Source organism: Pleurodeles waltl, chromosome 1_2 (genome assembly GCF_031143425.1).
Source record: "Pleurodeles waltl isolate 20211129_DDA chromosome 1_2, aPleWal1.hap1.20221129, whole genome shotgun sequence".
In the NCBI taxonomy this organism is placed as follows: domain Eukaryota; kingdom Metazoa; phylum Chordata; class Amphibia; order Caudata; family Salamandridae; genus Pleurodeles; species Pleurodeles waltl.
In genome coordinates this window covers 1,336,875,510-1,336,890,809 of record NC_090437.1, presented here as the reverse complement: position 1 = coordinate 1,336,890,809, position 15,300 = coordinate 1,336,875,510, and the positions used below count along the sequence as shown (strand labels likewise).

The following is a 15,300-nucleotide window of genomic DNA, read 5'->3' as shown; positions in this document are numbered from 1 at the left end:
GCCTCTTCAGTGGTGCCTCTTCTGCTTGTGCTCTAAGTTATGTCATCCTCTCTCACTTGCTAACAGGATTTTTTCTGGGGAGTTTGGTCTGAGTCTTGTCCATTGCTTCCTTTCCTTAACTTCTTCTCTTTTATACAGGACTGGCAGCTGGGTGGAAAGGCCCACGTATACTTGTGGGGATCAGGACAGCAGGGGCAGCTGGCAGACATTGGAAGCAGCGCATTGGTGCCAACATTAGCCTCTAGCCTTGTGCAGGCAGATCAGGTCAGCCTTATAACTGTCTGTAGAACTGGACGTCTCTGTCCCACACCTACCTGTCCATACCAACCCCACTCCTCACTCTCAAGTGAGTGACAGTCTCTGCTCCTTCTTTGCAGTGGCTCAGTTTAAATAGACAAGCTTCTCTCTCTTTTTTCCAAAGGTGACTGTAACCTTACCCTCATCTTGTTTTTTCTCTTTCTTCATAGTTCTCAACCACCTCTTGTCAATCTGTCCTGGTCTCTCTTTCTCCCTACTGCATTTGTCTCATCCAGTCTCCATCTCTAATCTTTCTGACCTTCACTTCCATTTCTTTTTCTCTTTCCACCACTCTAGTGCTTTCTATCTCTCTCTGTCTCCCTTTCCACATTTCTCTTTCTACCCTCCTCTCTCTTGCACTCTCTCTCTCCGTTTCCCCATTTCTGTCCTTTCCCTCTGACTCTCTCTCTATCTTTCTCGCTCTCTCTATATATATATATATATATATATATATATACATCTAAATATGTATATATACACATAGATATATTTACCCTGTCACGTCCTCACTTCCTAACTCTCCCTGCCTCCCACAGTCCATATGCACCCACTGGCTTTCTATATGTTTAGTGATGTTTACATTTACCTGCCACCTTATCTCTCTATAGGTGATCTGTGGTCAGAACTGCACTTTCCTCATTCAGATTAGTGGCACTGTCCTGTCCTTTGGGGAAGGAAGTTATGGACGTCTCGGACATGGAAACTCAGATGACCTCAGCATTCCCACTGTTGTCACAGCTCTGCAAGGTGAGTCTACACTATGGTCTGGGAAGACTCATATTGCCAAGATTGACGTCCAGAACAGTGTAAAGTGAAGATACCACCAGGGACACTAGCCCCAATGGCATGTAAACATCACCACCAGTGACTGTGCCAGAAAGAGCATCTCCCACTCTTGTCATATGTTCCCAAACACATCCATCCATGTAATACTTGAACTTCTGTCCATGAGTACTAGTGACTCTAACACGTTGTAGCTACTACAACAGACAAGTGTCATAAAGACCATCACTTCTACTGCTGGTGGATGGGAGGATGGGAGAAGGAGGCTGATGGATACCAGCAATGGCGGGCAGCCTGCAATGCACAAAAAGGATATCCGCAATGTCGGTGATTTGATTTTTTTTACTATGTCTGAACTCTCTCCAGGGTAAAGGAAGGGCTGGAAATGATAGGGCTTAGACGTTACTGAGATGTTTTCAGAGGGGGCTGCATTAATTGTGGAGACAACAAAATATGACACGAATCCTGATGAGGGTCAGACACACAATGGAAGAGGAGGATGTGCTCATGGGTCTAGGTCTGCTACAATATCACAGATAGAGCGGGAGGTGAGTGCAGCTAGAGGAAGCCATGGTGCTCTCCATGGTCACTGTTTGCCAGCAGGATCCAGGGTGCTGTATGGCATGGTGGCATCGCACAGTGCCCTTCTGAGATGGAAAGAATCCTAAAATCCAAGGCATTAAGGTGATGGGTGCAGTGATGGAAGTGCAGCTCTAGATTGCAGTAGTGTTCTTAGAGGACAAAAAGATACCATAGCATTCAAATGGATGGAAGTCCAAAAGAAGTCGAAGGCCATAAAGTGAGGATTCGCATAAAATGAACCCAATAAAATATGTTTATTGAAAAGTACACGTCCATCCAGTACACCAATTCTGGCTGGGTGCTGTTATCACTATGCAGGCTGGGACAGAAGTAGGTAAAACCTGTGTTAAGTTTGTTTAGAAGTGTTCAGTCCTGTGTGTTACCATGGTGTCTTTATGCATTAGTCATTTTGCTTCTGTTGTGTTTAGTTGCTTATTCTGCATTTTCCTTCAAATAGAATACACCTTCCACGTTTGATTGCATGTGTTTTCCTTGTTAGTTCTCTAAAAAATGTTTAGGTATTATGAGCGGCTTGGCAAGGTAAGTGATTTTTGGTTTGTTTTTTGTTTTGAAATTTTGCTAAACTGTAGCGTTCACTTCAACGTGGCTTTCTAATTATATTGGTAGGAAAAAAGCTTAGCCTACAATTTGCATCGGCAAAGCTGCCTAAATCTTCTCTAGAGATGTTTGCTTGACTTAGTTTAAGTTTTCTTCACTTGATTTTCTGGGCTTTGACCTAAATGACAAGATTAGCAGCACTTTCCTGTGACTCTGGGCTTTGTTCTGATGGCCTCTCGTTATTGTGAGCAGTTTCTCCGAACATTTTTGTTCTTTACCAGTTCATATGTTGCAATGTTTCTACATGCTTCCCCTCACAAATTAAGCCCTTCTTCCTCCTTCTACTCCTCCCATCTAGATCTACCAGCTACTCACAGAGCTGGTTTCATCTGGCAATCATGGGATTCCCCCAATCTCTGCATCACATTAACCAATCCTTGGCAATTTGTAATAAAAACAAGCAGTAAACACGAAGACTAGAAACCGTGACCAAGTAGCAATATCACAAAAAAACATGTTAGGACTATACCCACCGCCGCAAAGCGTGGGCTCCTCGGGCACTCTCCAAGACTGTGAACGTGACACTTCTTGGAGTTGTCTCCTACAGCTGTCTATTGGAGAAAGAGGACCCATTATGACTTGCTTTTGACTCTTGCCCTGCTCATGCCTATGTACTTGTTGTGCTGTCTGGCCATGTTACCCACTGCTGGATGCAAGGGCAGTGAAGAAACAAGGAGACTGCAGAGTCTAAGAGAAAAGGAGAAGCAAGAGTGCTTGAGGAAGATGGGAAGTGTGTTGGTGTCAGGAGGCTCCTGGGAAGAGGAGCTGTTGAGGAAGACCACATTGTGGCATGATGACCTCAGAACACGTGTGATGGTTATGATACGTATAATGAAAAAGCATATTTATATCTCATGACAATTCAAATATTTTGTAAACATATACCTTTGTTTCTCATAAATGACCTTCTGTTTGCAGGCTATGTTGTTACCCAAATTGCAACATCGTGTGGTTCTGATGGCCATTCTCTGGCATTGACTGACAGCGGAGAAGCCTTTAGTTGGGGAGATGGGGATTACGGCAAACTTGGTCACGGGAACAGCGAGAGGCAACGCCGGCCGCGGCTGATTGAAATATTCCAGGGGGAGGAGGTGGTCCAGGTGAGTATCTCCTGGTGCCTGAGTGCCTGTTTGAAGTCTGTGACTGCTTGATACTTTAAGAAGGTTTCACGGATTATGGGACACTCTGCTACACACATCCAGTGGTTGCATCAGGGGGTCTGTGTACACAGCCCAAGCCTCCCTTCTACACGCATCCAGTGGTTGCATCAGAGGGTCTGTGCACAAAGTCCAAGACTCCCTTCTACACACATCCAGTGGTTGCATCAGAGGATCTGTGCACAGTCCGAGCCTCCCTTCTACACGCATCCAGTGGTTGCATCAGAGGGTCTGTGCACATAGTCCTCCCTTCTACATGCATCCAGTGGTTGCAGGAGAGGGTCTGTGCACACAGTCCAAGCCTCCCTTCTACATGCATCCAGTGGTTACATGAGAGGGTATGTGCACACAGTTCAAGCCTCCCTTCTACTCGCATCCAATGGTCACATCAGAGGGTCTGTGCACGCAGCCCGAGCCGCATCCAGTGGTCACATCAGAGGGTCTGTGCACACAGCCCGAGCCTCCCTTCTACACGCATCCAGTGGTTGCATGAGAGTGTCCGCATCTCAAAGCTCAGTAGGCTCTGTGGTGCCTCATCGGTTAATACAACATCTCACCGTGCAGCTGACTGTGCTGTGCATGACCTGTGTCTAAATGAACTTGTCCTGCTGTTTAGTGTGCCTGATCTGTGGCTTAATCAAGCTTGTCCTGTTGATCCCATCTATAATTTTAGTTGCAAAGGGGTGCCAGGTGTTCCCTATTACCAGCAAATGTACCCCAGTACCATGAGAAGTGGGACAATGTCACTTTGACTTTGGGATGAAAGATGTATGTACTCTTTGAGACTGATTCTGCAGCACCTGGCTGGTGGCTAGGAGAAGCTCTGTCTGCTTCTGCCAATACTATAGCTCCCCCTGTTTCCCTCGTATTAAATGTTCTATGACTCAGCCAACAACATCTGAAACCTGCTCTACTGCCGACTGTGGTGTCGGATATGTGTCCAAATGAAGTTTGTTGTTATCTAGCTAGCAACATCCAGCAGTTATGCTTATTCTGTTCCTAAACAAAGCATCTTCTACTGCTGACTGAGATTTGGTGACAAATTAAATGTTTCCTTTTTTGTGACTGGCTTTATATGGTCTGTGAATTTTCAAACCTGACTCTGCTGCAGGCTGTGCCTGATCTGTGTACAGAGGTGCCCCATGGGCAAATTTAGCTGCTGATAGAGAAGCTACTCCGTTTCCAAGGGCCAGAATAACTCCCAAAACTTTCAAGGTTTTGACCAAGTGGAAGGAAGCCTGCTGTTTAACATCCAACTAGCCCCCTTGCCCTGGGCATATGCATGACTACCCCATTCTCCATTACAGCTCTGGCGCTGCTACAGAGGATGGGGACGAGTCTCCATCAAGATAGCTTCTTGGTCACGTACAACAACTTCCAGAGGCTCTAGCTAGAGAAGGCCTAGCTCCAGGCTGGCCTTATCAAGAAAACTCATGGATACAGGGAAGGAAGTGGGGAAGTCGGCAGTGATGCATCCTAGTGTCAGGTGACCCCCGAATCATCCAGAACAGTCAGTCCATGGGAGAGAGCTCTTTGGGATGGAGACTGAGATTACTGGACAGGAAAGGCACAACTAGTGTGTGCCATGCAAGACTGGCCTACAATCTGTGACAGTAGTCACAGACTGTAAGTACTTGCCCACTGCCTTCTCCAAAGAGAGGGATTGAGAGAATCCTTTACTTCTCTCACTTGGGGTTGAGGCTATAGACTGAGCCTGTTGTGCTACGTTCATCTGCACTGTGAATACCCCCAGCTGCGGGGAGTCTGCATGCAGCCTTCCCTCCTTCCTTTGTGCTCATCATCCTCTCCATTCTTTTCCCCTCTGACATCCATGTAACTCGCTGCCACCTCTAACTTGCTTTTAGCCGTAGAGGATGTTGTCTCCATCACCAAGATCACCAATAGCATCCCACCATGCCTTAACTATCGCAGCCTGCTTTAGAGTTTAGTGGATAGGTTACTCTACCACAAACGTAGGGTATATCCCATCTGCCATATTACCAGTGCAATATAGTTCTGGACACTTTTAACAAGGCAGATGGGATACCCATCATGTTTGTGATGGACTATACATCTGCCAAACTCTAAAGTAGGCCCCTAGATTGGAGAGTATTTCACAGTAGAACTGAAAAAAGTGCCATCCAGTAAGAGTGCATGCACACTTCCTGTGAGTTCTTCCGCTGTGGCTGTTCTTCTCTTAGGTACAGGAAATCAAGAGGTTTTAAACAGTCTTAGTAGTGTTTAACAGTCTCTTACACTATACTTGACAGTCTGTTACTCAGTATTTGACAGTCTCTTGCACAGTACTTGATAGTATCTTACACCATACGTGTCCATATCTTACACAGTATTAAAGAGCCTCTTACAAAATACTTGACAGTATCTTGCACAGTACTTGATGGTCTCTTACACAGTACTTGCCAGTCTTTTACGTGACAGTCCCTTACACAGTACTTGACAGCTCTTGCACAGTACTTAACAGTCTCTTACAAGGTAGTGACAGTTTCTTGCACAGCATTAGAATCTCCTACATAGTTATTAGAGAGTGTCTTACACCGTATTTGACAGCTTATTACACAGTATTAAATAGTCTGTTACCTGTGCTATGCAGTCTCTTAGACAATTACTTGACAGCCTCCTACACTGTATTTGACAGTCTCTTACACAGTATTAAGAGTATGTCACACAACACTACAGTCCCTTACACAATATTAAAGTGCTTCATAGACAGTACTTCATAGGTTTTTGCACAGCATTAAATAGTCATTTGCACATTAATTGACTGTCTCTTACATAGTTTTAAGAACTCTCTTATACAGTACATGGCAGTGTCTTGCACAGTATATGATAGTCTTTTCCAAAGTGTTAGTCTGAAATGCAGTATTTGGTAGTCTATTGCACAGCACTTATCAGTCTCCTAAGCAGCACGTTTTAGTCCTTTATACATACTTGACAGTCACTTACACAGTGTTTGAGAGCCTCTTACACAGTATAAGAGAGTCTCTTAGCTAGTTGTTGTAATTCTCTTGTACAGTACCTCTCAATCTGTTACCTAGTACTCGACAATCTGTTACACAGTACTCAACAGTCTGTTACACAACACTTAAGAATCTATTACACAGTACTTGTCAGTCTCTTACACAATACTCAAAAGGCTCTTACATCATATTTGACAGTCTCCTATACAGTACTTGACAGTCTCTTTCTGTGTATTAAGAACACTCTTACACAATACTAGACAGTCTCTTACACTATACTTGTCAGTCTCTTACACAGCACTTAATAGTTTCTTACACAGTACTTCACAGTCTCTTACACAGTACTTGTCAGTCTCCTACAGTGTATAAAGGAGTCTCTTACACAATACTTCACAATCTCTTATGCAGTATTAGAGTCCCTTACACAATACTCAACAGTCTCTTAAGAACTACTCGACACAGTACTTGAGTACTTCTTAGTCTGTACTTGATAGTCTGTTAGACAGTACGTCACAGTCTCTTATGTAATACTTCTAAGCCTCTTACACAGCACTTGACAGTTTCTTACACTGTATTAAGGAGTATCTTATACAGGACTTAAAAGTATTTTATACAGTATGTAACATCCTTTTACTCAGTACTTGACAGTCTGTGACAGTCTCTGCTGCAGGATTAACACTGTTCTTACAAAATACTTGATGGTCTCTTGCACGGTTATTGGCAGTTTCTTGCAGAGTATTTGAGTCTCTTAAACAGTACTGTACTCAACAGTCTCTTACACAGTATTAAAAAGCCTTATGCACGACACTTGATAGTCGTTTACACATTATTAAAGAGTCTGTTACACAGTTCTTGCTATTGGTAGCCTCTTACAAAGTACTCGGCAGCCTCTCACAAAGTACTTTATAGTCTCTTACACAGCATTGAAGAGCTTCTTACACAGTATTAGAGAGTCTCTTACACTGTCTTTAAGAGCCTCTTACACAGCATTAAAGAGCTTCTTACACAGTATTAGAGACTCTCTTACACTATCCTTAAGAGCCTCTTACACAGTACCTGATAGTCTCTTACACAGTATTAGAGAGGCTTTTTCAATGTACTTGGCAGCCTCTCACAGAGTACTTGATAGTGTCTTACACATCATTAAAGAACTTCTTACACAGTATTAGAGTCTCTTACACCGTACCTGGCAGCCTCTCACACCGTACCTGGTAAGTCTCTTACCCAGTATTAAAGAGGTTTTTTACACAGAATTAGAGAGTCTCTTACACTGTACACTGTGCTTGCCAGTTCTTACACAGCAGGTCCATCACTGCCATAGCACATTTTTCCAATACTCTCAAGAGGCCTCTGCAGGTTTGAATAGATTCTAAAGTAACCTACATTATGGTGTTAGTGTGACTGCTGTGTATTCTCATCCAGAAGACACGTGGTCAAGGTAGGGTGCGGGTGTGACTTCTTAATGGGTTCTTATCTTTGTGAATACCTCTGCTCCCTCCAAACTGATGTTATCCCTCTCCTGCTCGTCTCCCCATGCAGTTTTCCTGTGGATTTAAACATACCGCTGTTGTGACTGCCAGCGGGAAGCTCTTCACCTTCGGTGGAGCGGAGTACGGCCGGCTAGGGCTGAGAGGCACTGCCAACAGACTTTTGCCGGAGAGGGTGACAGCACTGGAAGGGCACCACGTTGGACAGGTAAGACGTTTGCCACTTCCCTGGCTGTGCACACCATAGTAAGTAGTTCCACTTAGACAGGCATCCACAACATGTGACATGTACCGGTCTGCCTGATGCCAACATGGATGCTGCAGCGACAAGCTGGCCCAAACTTGTGTAGACCAGAGTTTCAGCTTGAAGGTTAGATATCTCCCATTACAGGACCACACCAACTTCACAAGCTATGTGAATACCAGACCAAATAGATAGAAGGAGAGAGACAAAATTGAGATTGCCAGATGTACTCCTTAAAGTGTACAGAAACGTTTAGGTATGCAACCATTCTTGACATCCTTAACTTGTGACTGTTCCTCTCACTCTGCCCTTGAACCCACCTGTGCCCTTTCCACCAGGTGTCCTGCGGCATGAATCACACGCTGGTGGTCTCCTCGGATGGCATGACGGTCTGGAGTTTTGGAGATGGAGACTATGGAAAGCTTGGGTGCGGAAGCTGCTTTGGAAAGGCGTACCCCCAGGTATGTGATGCAGAAAGTAATACACCCCGAAGGTGGCCAGTAATTCTTCAGTTTGTTTCCCAACAATATCTCCAACATTTTAGAAACTTGAGCCTTCCATAGACCTGAAGAGTAGACCAAAGACTATAATTTTAGACATCATTTCTAACTGTGATAGGGCAATGAAAAGCCCAGCATCTAACAGCATTCTTCTACCCTCAGAGCACCATTAGTGTCTGCCCTCAGTATGACTGCTGCACAAACATGAGCAGTGCTTGTGGTTCTGCTTGTATGTCTCACTTCACTTAGGGTAGTCACACATTGACAAGTTATGCAAAGCCATTGTAATGACGGCCTGTCCCTCACCACCTGCCTGCATCCCTGCTGACCGATACCTGCACCTCCTCCAGCAGTCCCTCTTCTGATATATCCGATCTCTGCTATTCAGAGGGAGCTGAGCTGCCCATGTGTATCTGAATATGTCTGTACATCAGTGGCTGTGTGGTCAGCATTGCGAACAACACTTTGCCATCGTTGGGTACTTACTACATCCTTTTTGTCCTTTAGTATCTTATTCCTAAATATCTCACCCCTAAATATCAAAAGCTTCAAAAAATTCCAGAAGGATCAAGCCAGAGGCACCTCTTTGATCCAGAATCATGAGATCACCTGGTGCTGCACTGGCACAGTCGCTGTCCCCTTTGGAAGTCAGAATCCTAACTGGTTCACATCAAGGCCGGTAGAAGATTGCCGTCATCTCGACTGTGGAGAACTAACAGGTCATTTTCTAGGATTTTGGTCTGAATAGCAAGAGTGAGGAGGCCTAAAATTTGAAGGTAATCCATTTGCCACATTTGCTTTTTTCAACAGGGGGTAATAATCTTTGCTTTAAGGGGCAAGGGCTAAAACTGGAACAGGATTGAAGATAGGCGATGGTGCCTGGCATCAAACCTATGGAGCTGAGTGGGTCAATAGGACATTTTTAACTGTGGTATCTCTGGAAGGCGAAGAGAAGCTCTTCAGTAGCTGTTCAGTGACTGGTCATAGTCAGTGAGCGAGTGGGGTAAGAGACTGAAGCTGTAAGTCTTGTGAATGTCTCAAAGGAAGAAAGAAAATAGCCCATCTCAGAGACTCAGTGAAGGATAACTTAGCCTTCCTGCATGCTGGATCTGCAACCTCTCCAGCAACACCAAAGATGCTGTGGTAGGGCCAGAAGAAGAGTTTGTGATTTCTGAACAATGAGCTGCAGGCAAATATGGCCAATTCATGGGTCAGAGTGAGTCAATGCCTCATGGTGCTGGTGACATATTTGGCGTCGCCGCTCTCACCTCCCCCACCCCAGACTCCCCCCAGCCTTTGGTTGCTGGAAGTGTCATCATCATTGTGATCAGCCTAGTGGTTGATTGTAACTGCCAGTCAAGAAGTATGCGATGAAATGTGCAGTTATCTGCAGATCACAAGTTTTAATCACAGCCGGGTTAACTAGTCCTTCACAGGTTATTAAACTGAGTAATATATTCAATAATAGAAATGCTTCTTGCAAGTTCGACTGCTGCAGTCGCTTGGACTGCACTCTACTAGAGCCAGGGAGGAACACTGGTGCTTCGGTGTGTGATAAGGAGGAGGATAGCTGCAGGATGATGCTGCCAGACACCAAATACGATTTTAGACAAGGAGTGTCTGCCTGTTTGCGTGTGAGACCACTTGATTGATGATTAGTAGCTTCTTGATGCTTGTGAGCACTATAGATCTATGAGGTGCTATGCTTGCTTCTTGGTCCTTGGGAGCACTGGAGAGCTATGGGGAGCTACGCTTGCTGCTTGATCTTTGGGAGCACTAGAGAGTTGTAAGGAGCTATTCTTGCTTCCTGATCCTTGAGAGCAGTAGAGAGCTGTAGGGAGCTATGCTTGCTTCAGAGCTATGGGAGAAGTGGAGAAGTGTGGCATAATGGTTAGAGCGGCAGACCCTGATGCAGAGATCTGGCCCGGGACCAGGGTTCAATTCCCACCTCGGTGGCTCTTGGGCTCAATTCCCTTAGACCAGATAATTCTTGCCTCAGTGCCTAATCTAATTAATGGGTCCCACTCTGGGCAATAGCTTGCTTAATCTCCACAATGGCCCCCACAGTGCTTGGATGCCTGGCTTCACCCTGGGGCTGTCCAGGAGTGGGTGCCTCACAGGGAAAAGCCAGGAGGGGTTGTACAGCGCCTTGAGACCCTAACGGGTGAGTAGTGCACTATACAAGTGCAAAGTTTACAGTTTATGGAGAGCTATGCTTGCTTCTTGAGAGCTATGAGGAGCTATGCTTGTTTCTTGATGCTTGGGAGCACTATAGAGCTATGAGGAGTTATGCTTGCTTCTTAATCCTCAGGAGCACTGGAGAGCTGTAGGAAGCTATGCTTGGGAGCACTAGAGCGCTATGGGGAGCTATGCTTCCTTGGGAACACTGGAGAGCTATGAGGAGATATGCTTCCTTCTTGATCCTCAGGAGCTCTGGAGAGCTGTAGAGAGCTATGCTTGCTTCTTGATGCTTGGGAGCACTAGAGAGCTATAGGGAGCTATGCTTCCTTGGGAGCATCACAGAGCTATGAGGAGCTATGCTTGCTTCTTGATGCTTGGGAGCACTGGAGCGCTATGGGGAGCTATGCTTCCTTGGGAACACTGGAGAGCTATGAGGAGCTATGCTTCCTTCTTGATCCTCAGGAGCTCTGGAGAGCTGTAGAGAGCTATGCTTGCTTCTTGATGTTTGGGAGCACTAGAGAGCTATAGGGAGCTATGCTTCCTTGGGAGCATCAGAGAGCTATGAGGAGCTATGCTTGCTTCTTGATGCTTGGGAGCACTGGAGAGCTATGGGGAGCTATGCTTGCTTCTTGATGCTCGGGAGCACTAGAGAGCTGCAGGGAACTATGCTTGTTTCTTGATGCTTGGGAGCACTATAGAGCTATGAGGAGCTATGCTTGCTTCTTGATGCTCGGGAGCACTGGAGAGCTATGAGGAGCTGTGCTTGCTTCTTGATCCTTGGGAGCACTGAAGAGCTATGAGGAGCTATGCTTGCTTTGTGATTCTTGGGACCACCGGAGAGCTATGGGGTGCTATTCTACCTTCTTGATCCTTGGGAGCACTAGAAAGCTATGAGGAGCTATGCATACTTCTTGATCGTTGGGAGCACTAGAGAGCTATCAGGAGCTATGCTTGCTTCTTGATGCTTGGGAGAACCCGAGATCTATGAGGACTTATGCTTCCTTCTTGATGCTTGGGAGCACCAGAGAGCTATGGGGAGCTATGCTTGCTTCTTGATGGTTGGGAGCACTAGAGAGCTCTGGGGAGCTATGCTTGCTTCTTGATGCTTGGGAGCACCGGAGAGCTATTAGGAGCTATGCTCGCTTCTTGATCCTTGGGAGCACCAGAGAGCTATGAGGAGCTATGCTTGCTTCTTGATCCTTGGGAGCACTAGAGAGCTATGGGGAGCTATGCTTGTTTCTTGATGCTTGGGAGCACTAGAGAGCTATAAGGAGTTATGCTTGCTTCTTGATCCTCAGGAGTACTGGAGAGCTGTAGGAAGCTATGCTTGGGAGCACTAGAGCGCTATGGGGAGCTATGCTTCCTTGGGAACACTGGAGAGCTATGAGGAGATATGCTTCCTTCTTGATCCTCAGGAGCTCTGGAGAGCTGTAGAGAGCTATGCTTGCTTCTTGATGCTTGGGAGCACTAGAGAGCTATAGGGAGCTATGCTTCCTTGGGAGCATCAGAGAGCTATGAGGAGCTATGCTTGCTTCTTGATGCTTGGAGCACTGGAGCGCTATGGGGAGCTATGCTTCCTTGGGAACACTGGAGAGCTATGAGGAGCTATGCTTCCTTCTTGATCCTCAGGAGCTCTGGAGAGCTGTAGAGAGCTATGCTTGCTTCTTGATGTTTGGGAGCACTAGAGAGCTATGCTTCCTTGGGAGCATCAGAGAGCTATGAGGAGCTATGCTTGCTTCTTGATGCTTGGGAGCACTGGAGAGCTATGGGGAGCTATGCTTGCTTCTTGATGCTCGGGAGCACTAGAGAGCTGCAGGGAACTATGCTTGTTTCTTGATGCTTGGGAGCACTATAGAGCTATGAGGAGCTATGCTTGCTTCTTGATGATCGGGAGCACTGGAGAGCTATGAGGAGCTGTGCTTGCTTCTTGATCCTTGGGAGCACTGAAGAGCTATGAGGAGCTATGCTTGCTTTGTGATTCTTGGGACGACCGGAGATCTATGGGGTGCTATTCTACCTTCTTGATCCTTGGGAGCACTAGAAAGCTATGAGGAGCTATGCTTACTTCTTGATCCTTGGGAGCACTAGAGAGCTATCAGGAGCTATGCTTGCTTCTTGATGCTTGGGAGCACTAGAGAGCTATCAGGAGCTATGCTTGCTTCTTGATGCTTGGGAGCACTGGAGAGCTATGAGGAGCTATGCTTGCTTCTTGATGCTTGGGAGCACCGGAGAGCTATGAGGAGCTATGCTTGCTTTTTGATCCTTTGGAACACCAGAGAGCTATGAGGTGCTATGCTTGCATCTTGATGCTTGGGAGCACTAGAGAGCTCTGGGAAGCCATGCTTGCTTCTTGATGCTTGGAAGCACCAGAGAGCTATGAGGAGCTATGCTTGCTTCTTGATCCTTGGGAGCACCAGAGAACTTTGGGGAGCTATGCTTGCTTCTTAATCCTTGGGAGCACCAGAGAGCTATGAGGAGCTATGCTTGCTTCTTGATGCTTGGGAGCACTAGAGAGCTATGGGGAGCTATGCTTGCTTCTTGATACTTGGGAGCACTAGAGAGCTGTAGGGAGCTATGCTTGCTTCTTGATCCTTGGGAGCACCAGAGAGCTAAGAGGAGCTATGCTTGCTTCTTGATGCTTGGGAGCACCAGAGAGCTATGGGGAGCTATGCTGGCTTCTTGATGCTTGGGAGCACGAGAGAACTGTAGGGAGCTATGCTTGCTTCCTGATGCTTGGGAGCACTGTCGAGCTATGGGGAGCTATTCTTGCTTCTTGATGCTTTTGGGGCACTATAGAGCTATGGGGAGCTATGCTTGCTTCTTGATGCTTGGGAGCACCAGAGAGCTATGAGGAGCTATGCTTGCTTCTTGATGCTTGGGAGCACTAGAGAGCTGTATGGAGCTATGCTTGCTTCTTGATCATTGAGAGCAGTAGAGAGCTATGAGGAGCTAAGCTTGCTTCTTGATGCTTGTGAGCACTATAGAGCTATGAGGTGCTATGCTTGCTTCTTGGCCCTTGGGAGCACTACAGAGCTATGGGGAGCTATGCTTGCTGCTTGATCCTTGGGAGCACTAGAGAGCTGTAAGGAGCTATTCTTGCTTCTTGATCCTTGAGAGCAGTAGAGAGCTATGAGGAACTAAGCTTGCTTCTTGATGCTTGTGAGCACTATAGAGCTATGAGGTGCTATGCTTGCTTCTTGGTCCTTGGGAGCACTAGAGAGCTATGGGGAGCTATGCTTGCTTCTTGATCCTTGGGAGCACTAGAGAGCTCTGGGGAGCTATGCTTGCTTCTTGATGCTTGGGAGCAGTAGAGAGCTATGAGGAGCTATGCTTGATTCTTGATGCTTGGGAGCACTGGAGAGATCTGGGGGAGCTGTGCTTGCTTCTTGATCCTTGGGAGCACTAGAGAGTTATGAGGAGCTATGCTTGCTTCTTGATGCTTGGGAGCACCCAAGAGCTACGGGGAGCTAAGCTTGCTTCTTGATGATTGGGAGCACCAGATAACTGTAGGGAGCTATGCTTGCTTCTTGATGCTTGGGAGCACTATAGAGCTATGGGGAGCTATGCTTGCTGCTTGATCCTTGGGAGCACTAGAGAGCTGTAAGGAGCTATGCTTGCTTCTTGATCCTTGGGAGCAGTAGAGAGCTATGAGGAGCTATGCTTGATCCTTGGGAGCACTAGAGAGCTGTAAGGAGCTATGCTTGCTTCTTGATCCTTGGGAGCACTAGAGATCTATTAGGAGCTATGCTTGCTTCTTGATGCTTGGGAGCACTATAGAGCTATGGGGAGCTATGCTTGCTTCTTGATCCTTGGGAGCACCAGAGAGCTATGAGGAGCCTTGCATTAACAATGACTGGATGTGTGGACTTTGGCTTAAGCACTCCATGCCTGGCTTTATTTTAAAGGAAAAGTTAAAAAAGAGAAACTGAAGAGGAGAAAAAGCAAGTTAAGAAAAGGGGTGGAATCATAAATTAAACAAGGACATCAATAGTTTTCTGAATCCTTGCTAACATAATTCCTTGTGAAAGGTACAAGGATTTAACTTTAGAATGAGGTACCTGTTCTTAGCTGGTAAAGTCACATTGATGGCAATTTAATGGCAGCAAGATAGTTGGGAGTATTACAGCTCATGGAGTGAATACTGGGCTGCAGTCACTTTTCAGTGGTGGCCAGCTGCGCCCTCAAAAGCTTGTTTGGAGGGGGGCACATTTTCTGATGTTAATACCCAAGACATAAGAAGGAAATACGTTTGTGTATGAATAGGCTACCCACTATGGCAGAGAAGAAACCTGGCTACATGTCATCAGCATACGACATTGGATAGCACAGGATGTTTCAGGGTACCCCTCACTGCCCTTTCCACTTTCAGAAGCTGGAACCTCAGTGGGTCTAATGAAAAGTATGAACAACTGAAGCAATGCTTCTACTGTCTTGGATAGTTCAAAGATTCACTCTGCATGCATGAACCATTGC

The 15,300-nt window shown here is 46.1% G+C and overlaps 1 protein-coding gene across 1 annotated transcript in view; it reads left to right on the top strand.

Annotated features, from left to right (window-relative positions):
- Positions 1-15,300, top strand: part of LOC138257190 (probable E3 ubiquitin-protein ligase HERC1) — an 805,868-nt gene that overhangs the window by 709,895 nt on the left and 80,673 nt on the right. Inside the window, exons 62-66 of the mRNA XM_069205891.1 lie at positions 139-264; positions 906-1,044; positions 3,199-3,380; positions 7,955-8,110; positions 8,485-8,607. Of these exons, the coding sequence (XP_069061992.1) occupies positions 139-264; positions 906-1,044; positions 3,199-3,380; positions 7,955-8,110; positions 8,485-8,607 (726 nt within the window). The remainder of the gene's footprint in view (positions 1-138; positions 265-905; positions 1,045-3,198; positions 3,381-7,954; positions 8,111-8,484; positions 8,608-15,300) is intronic.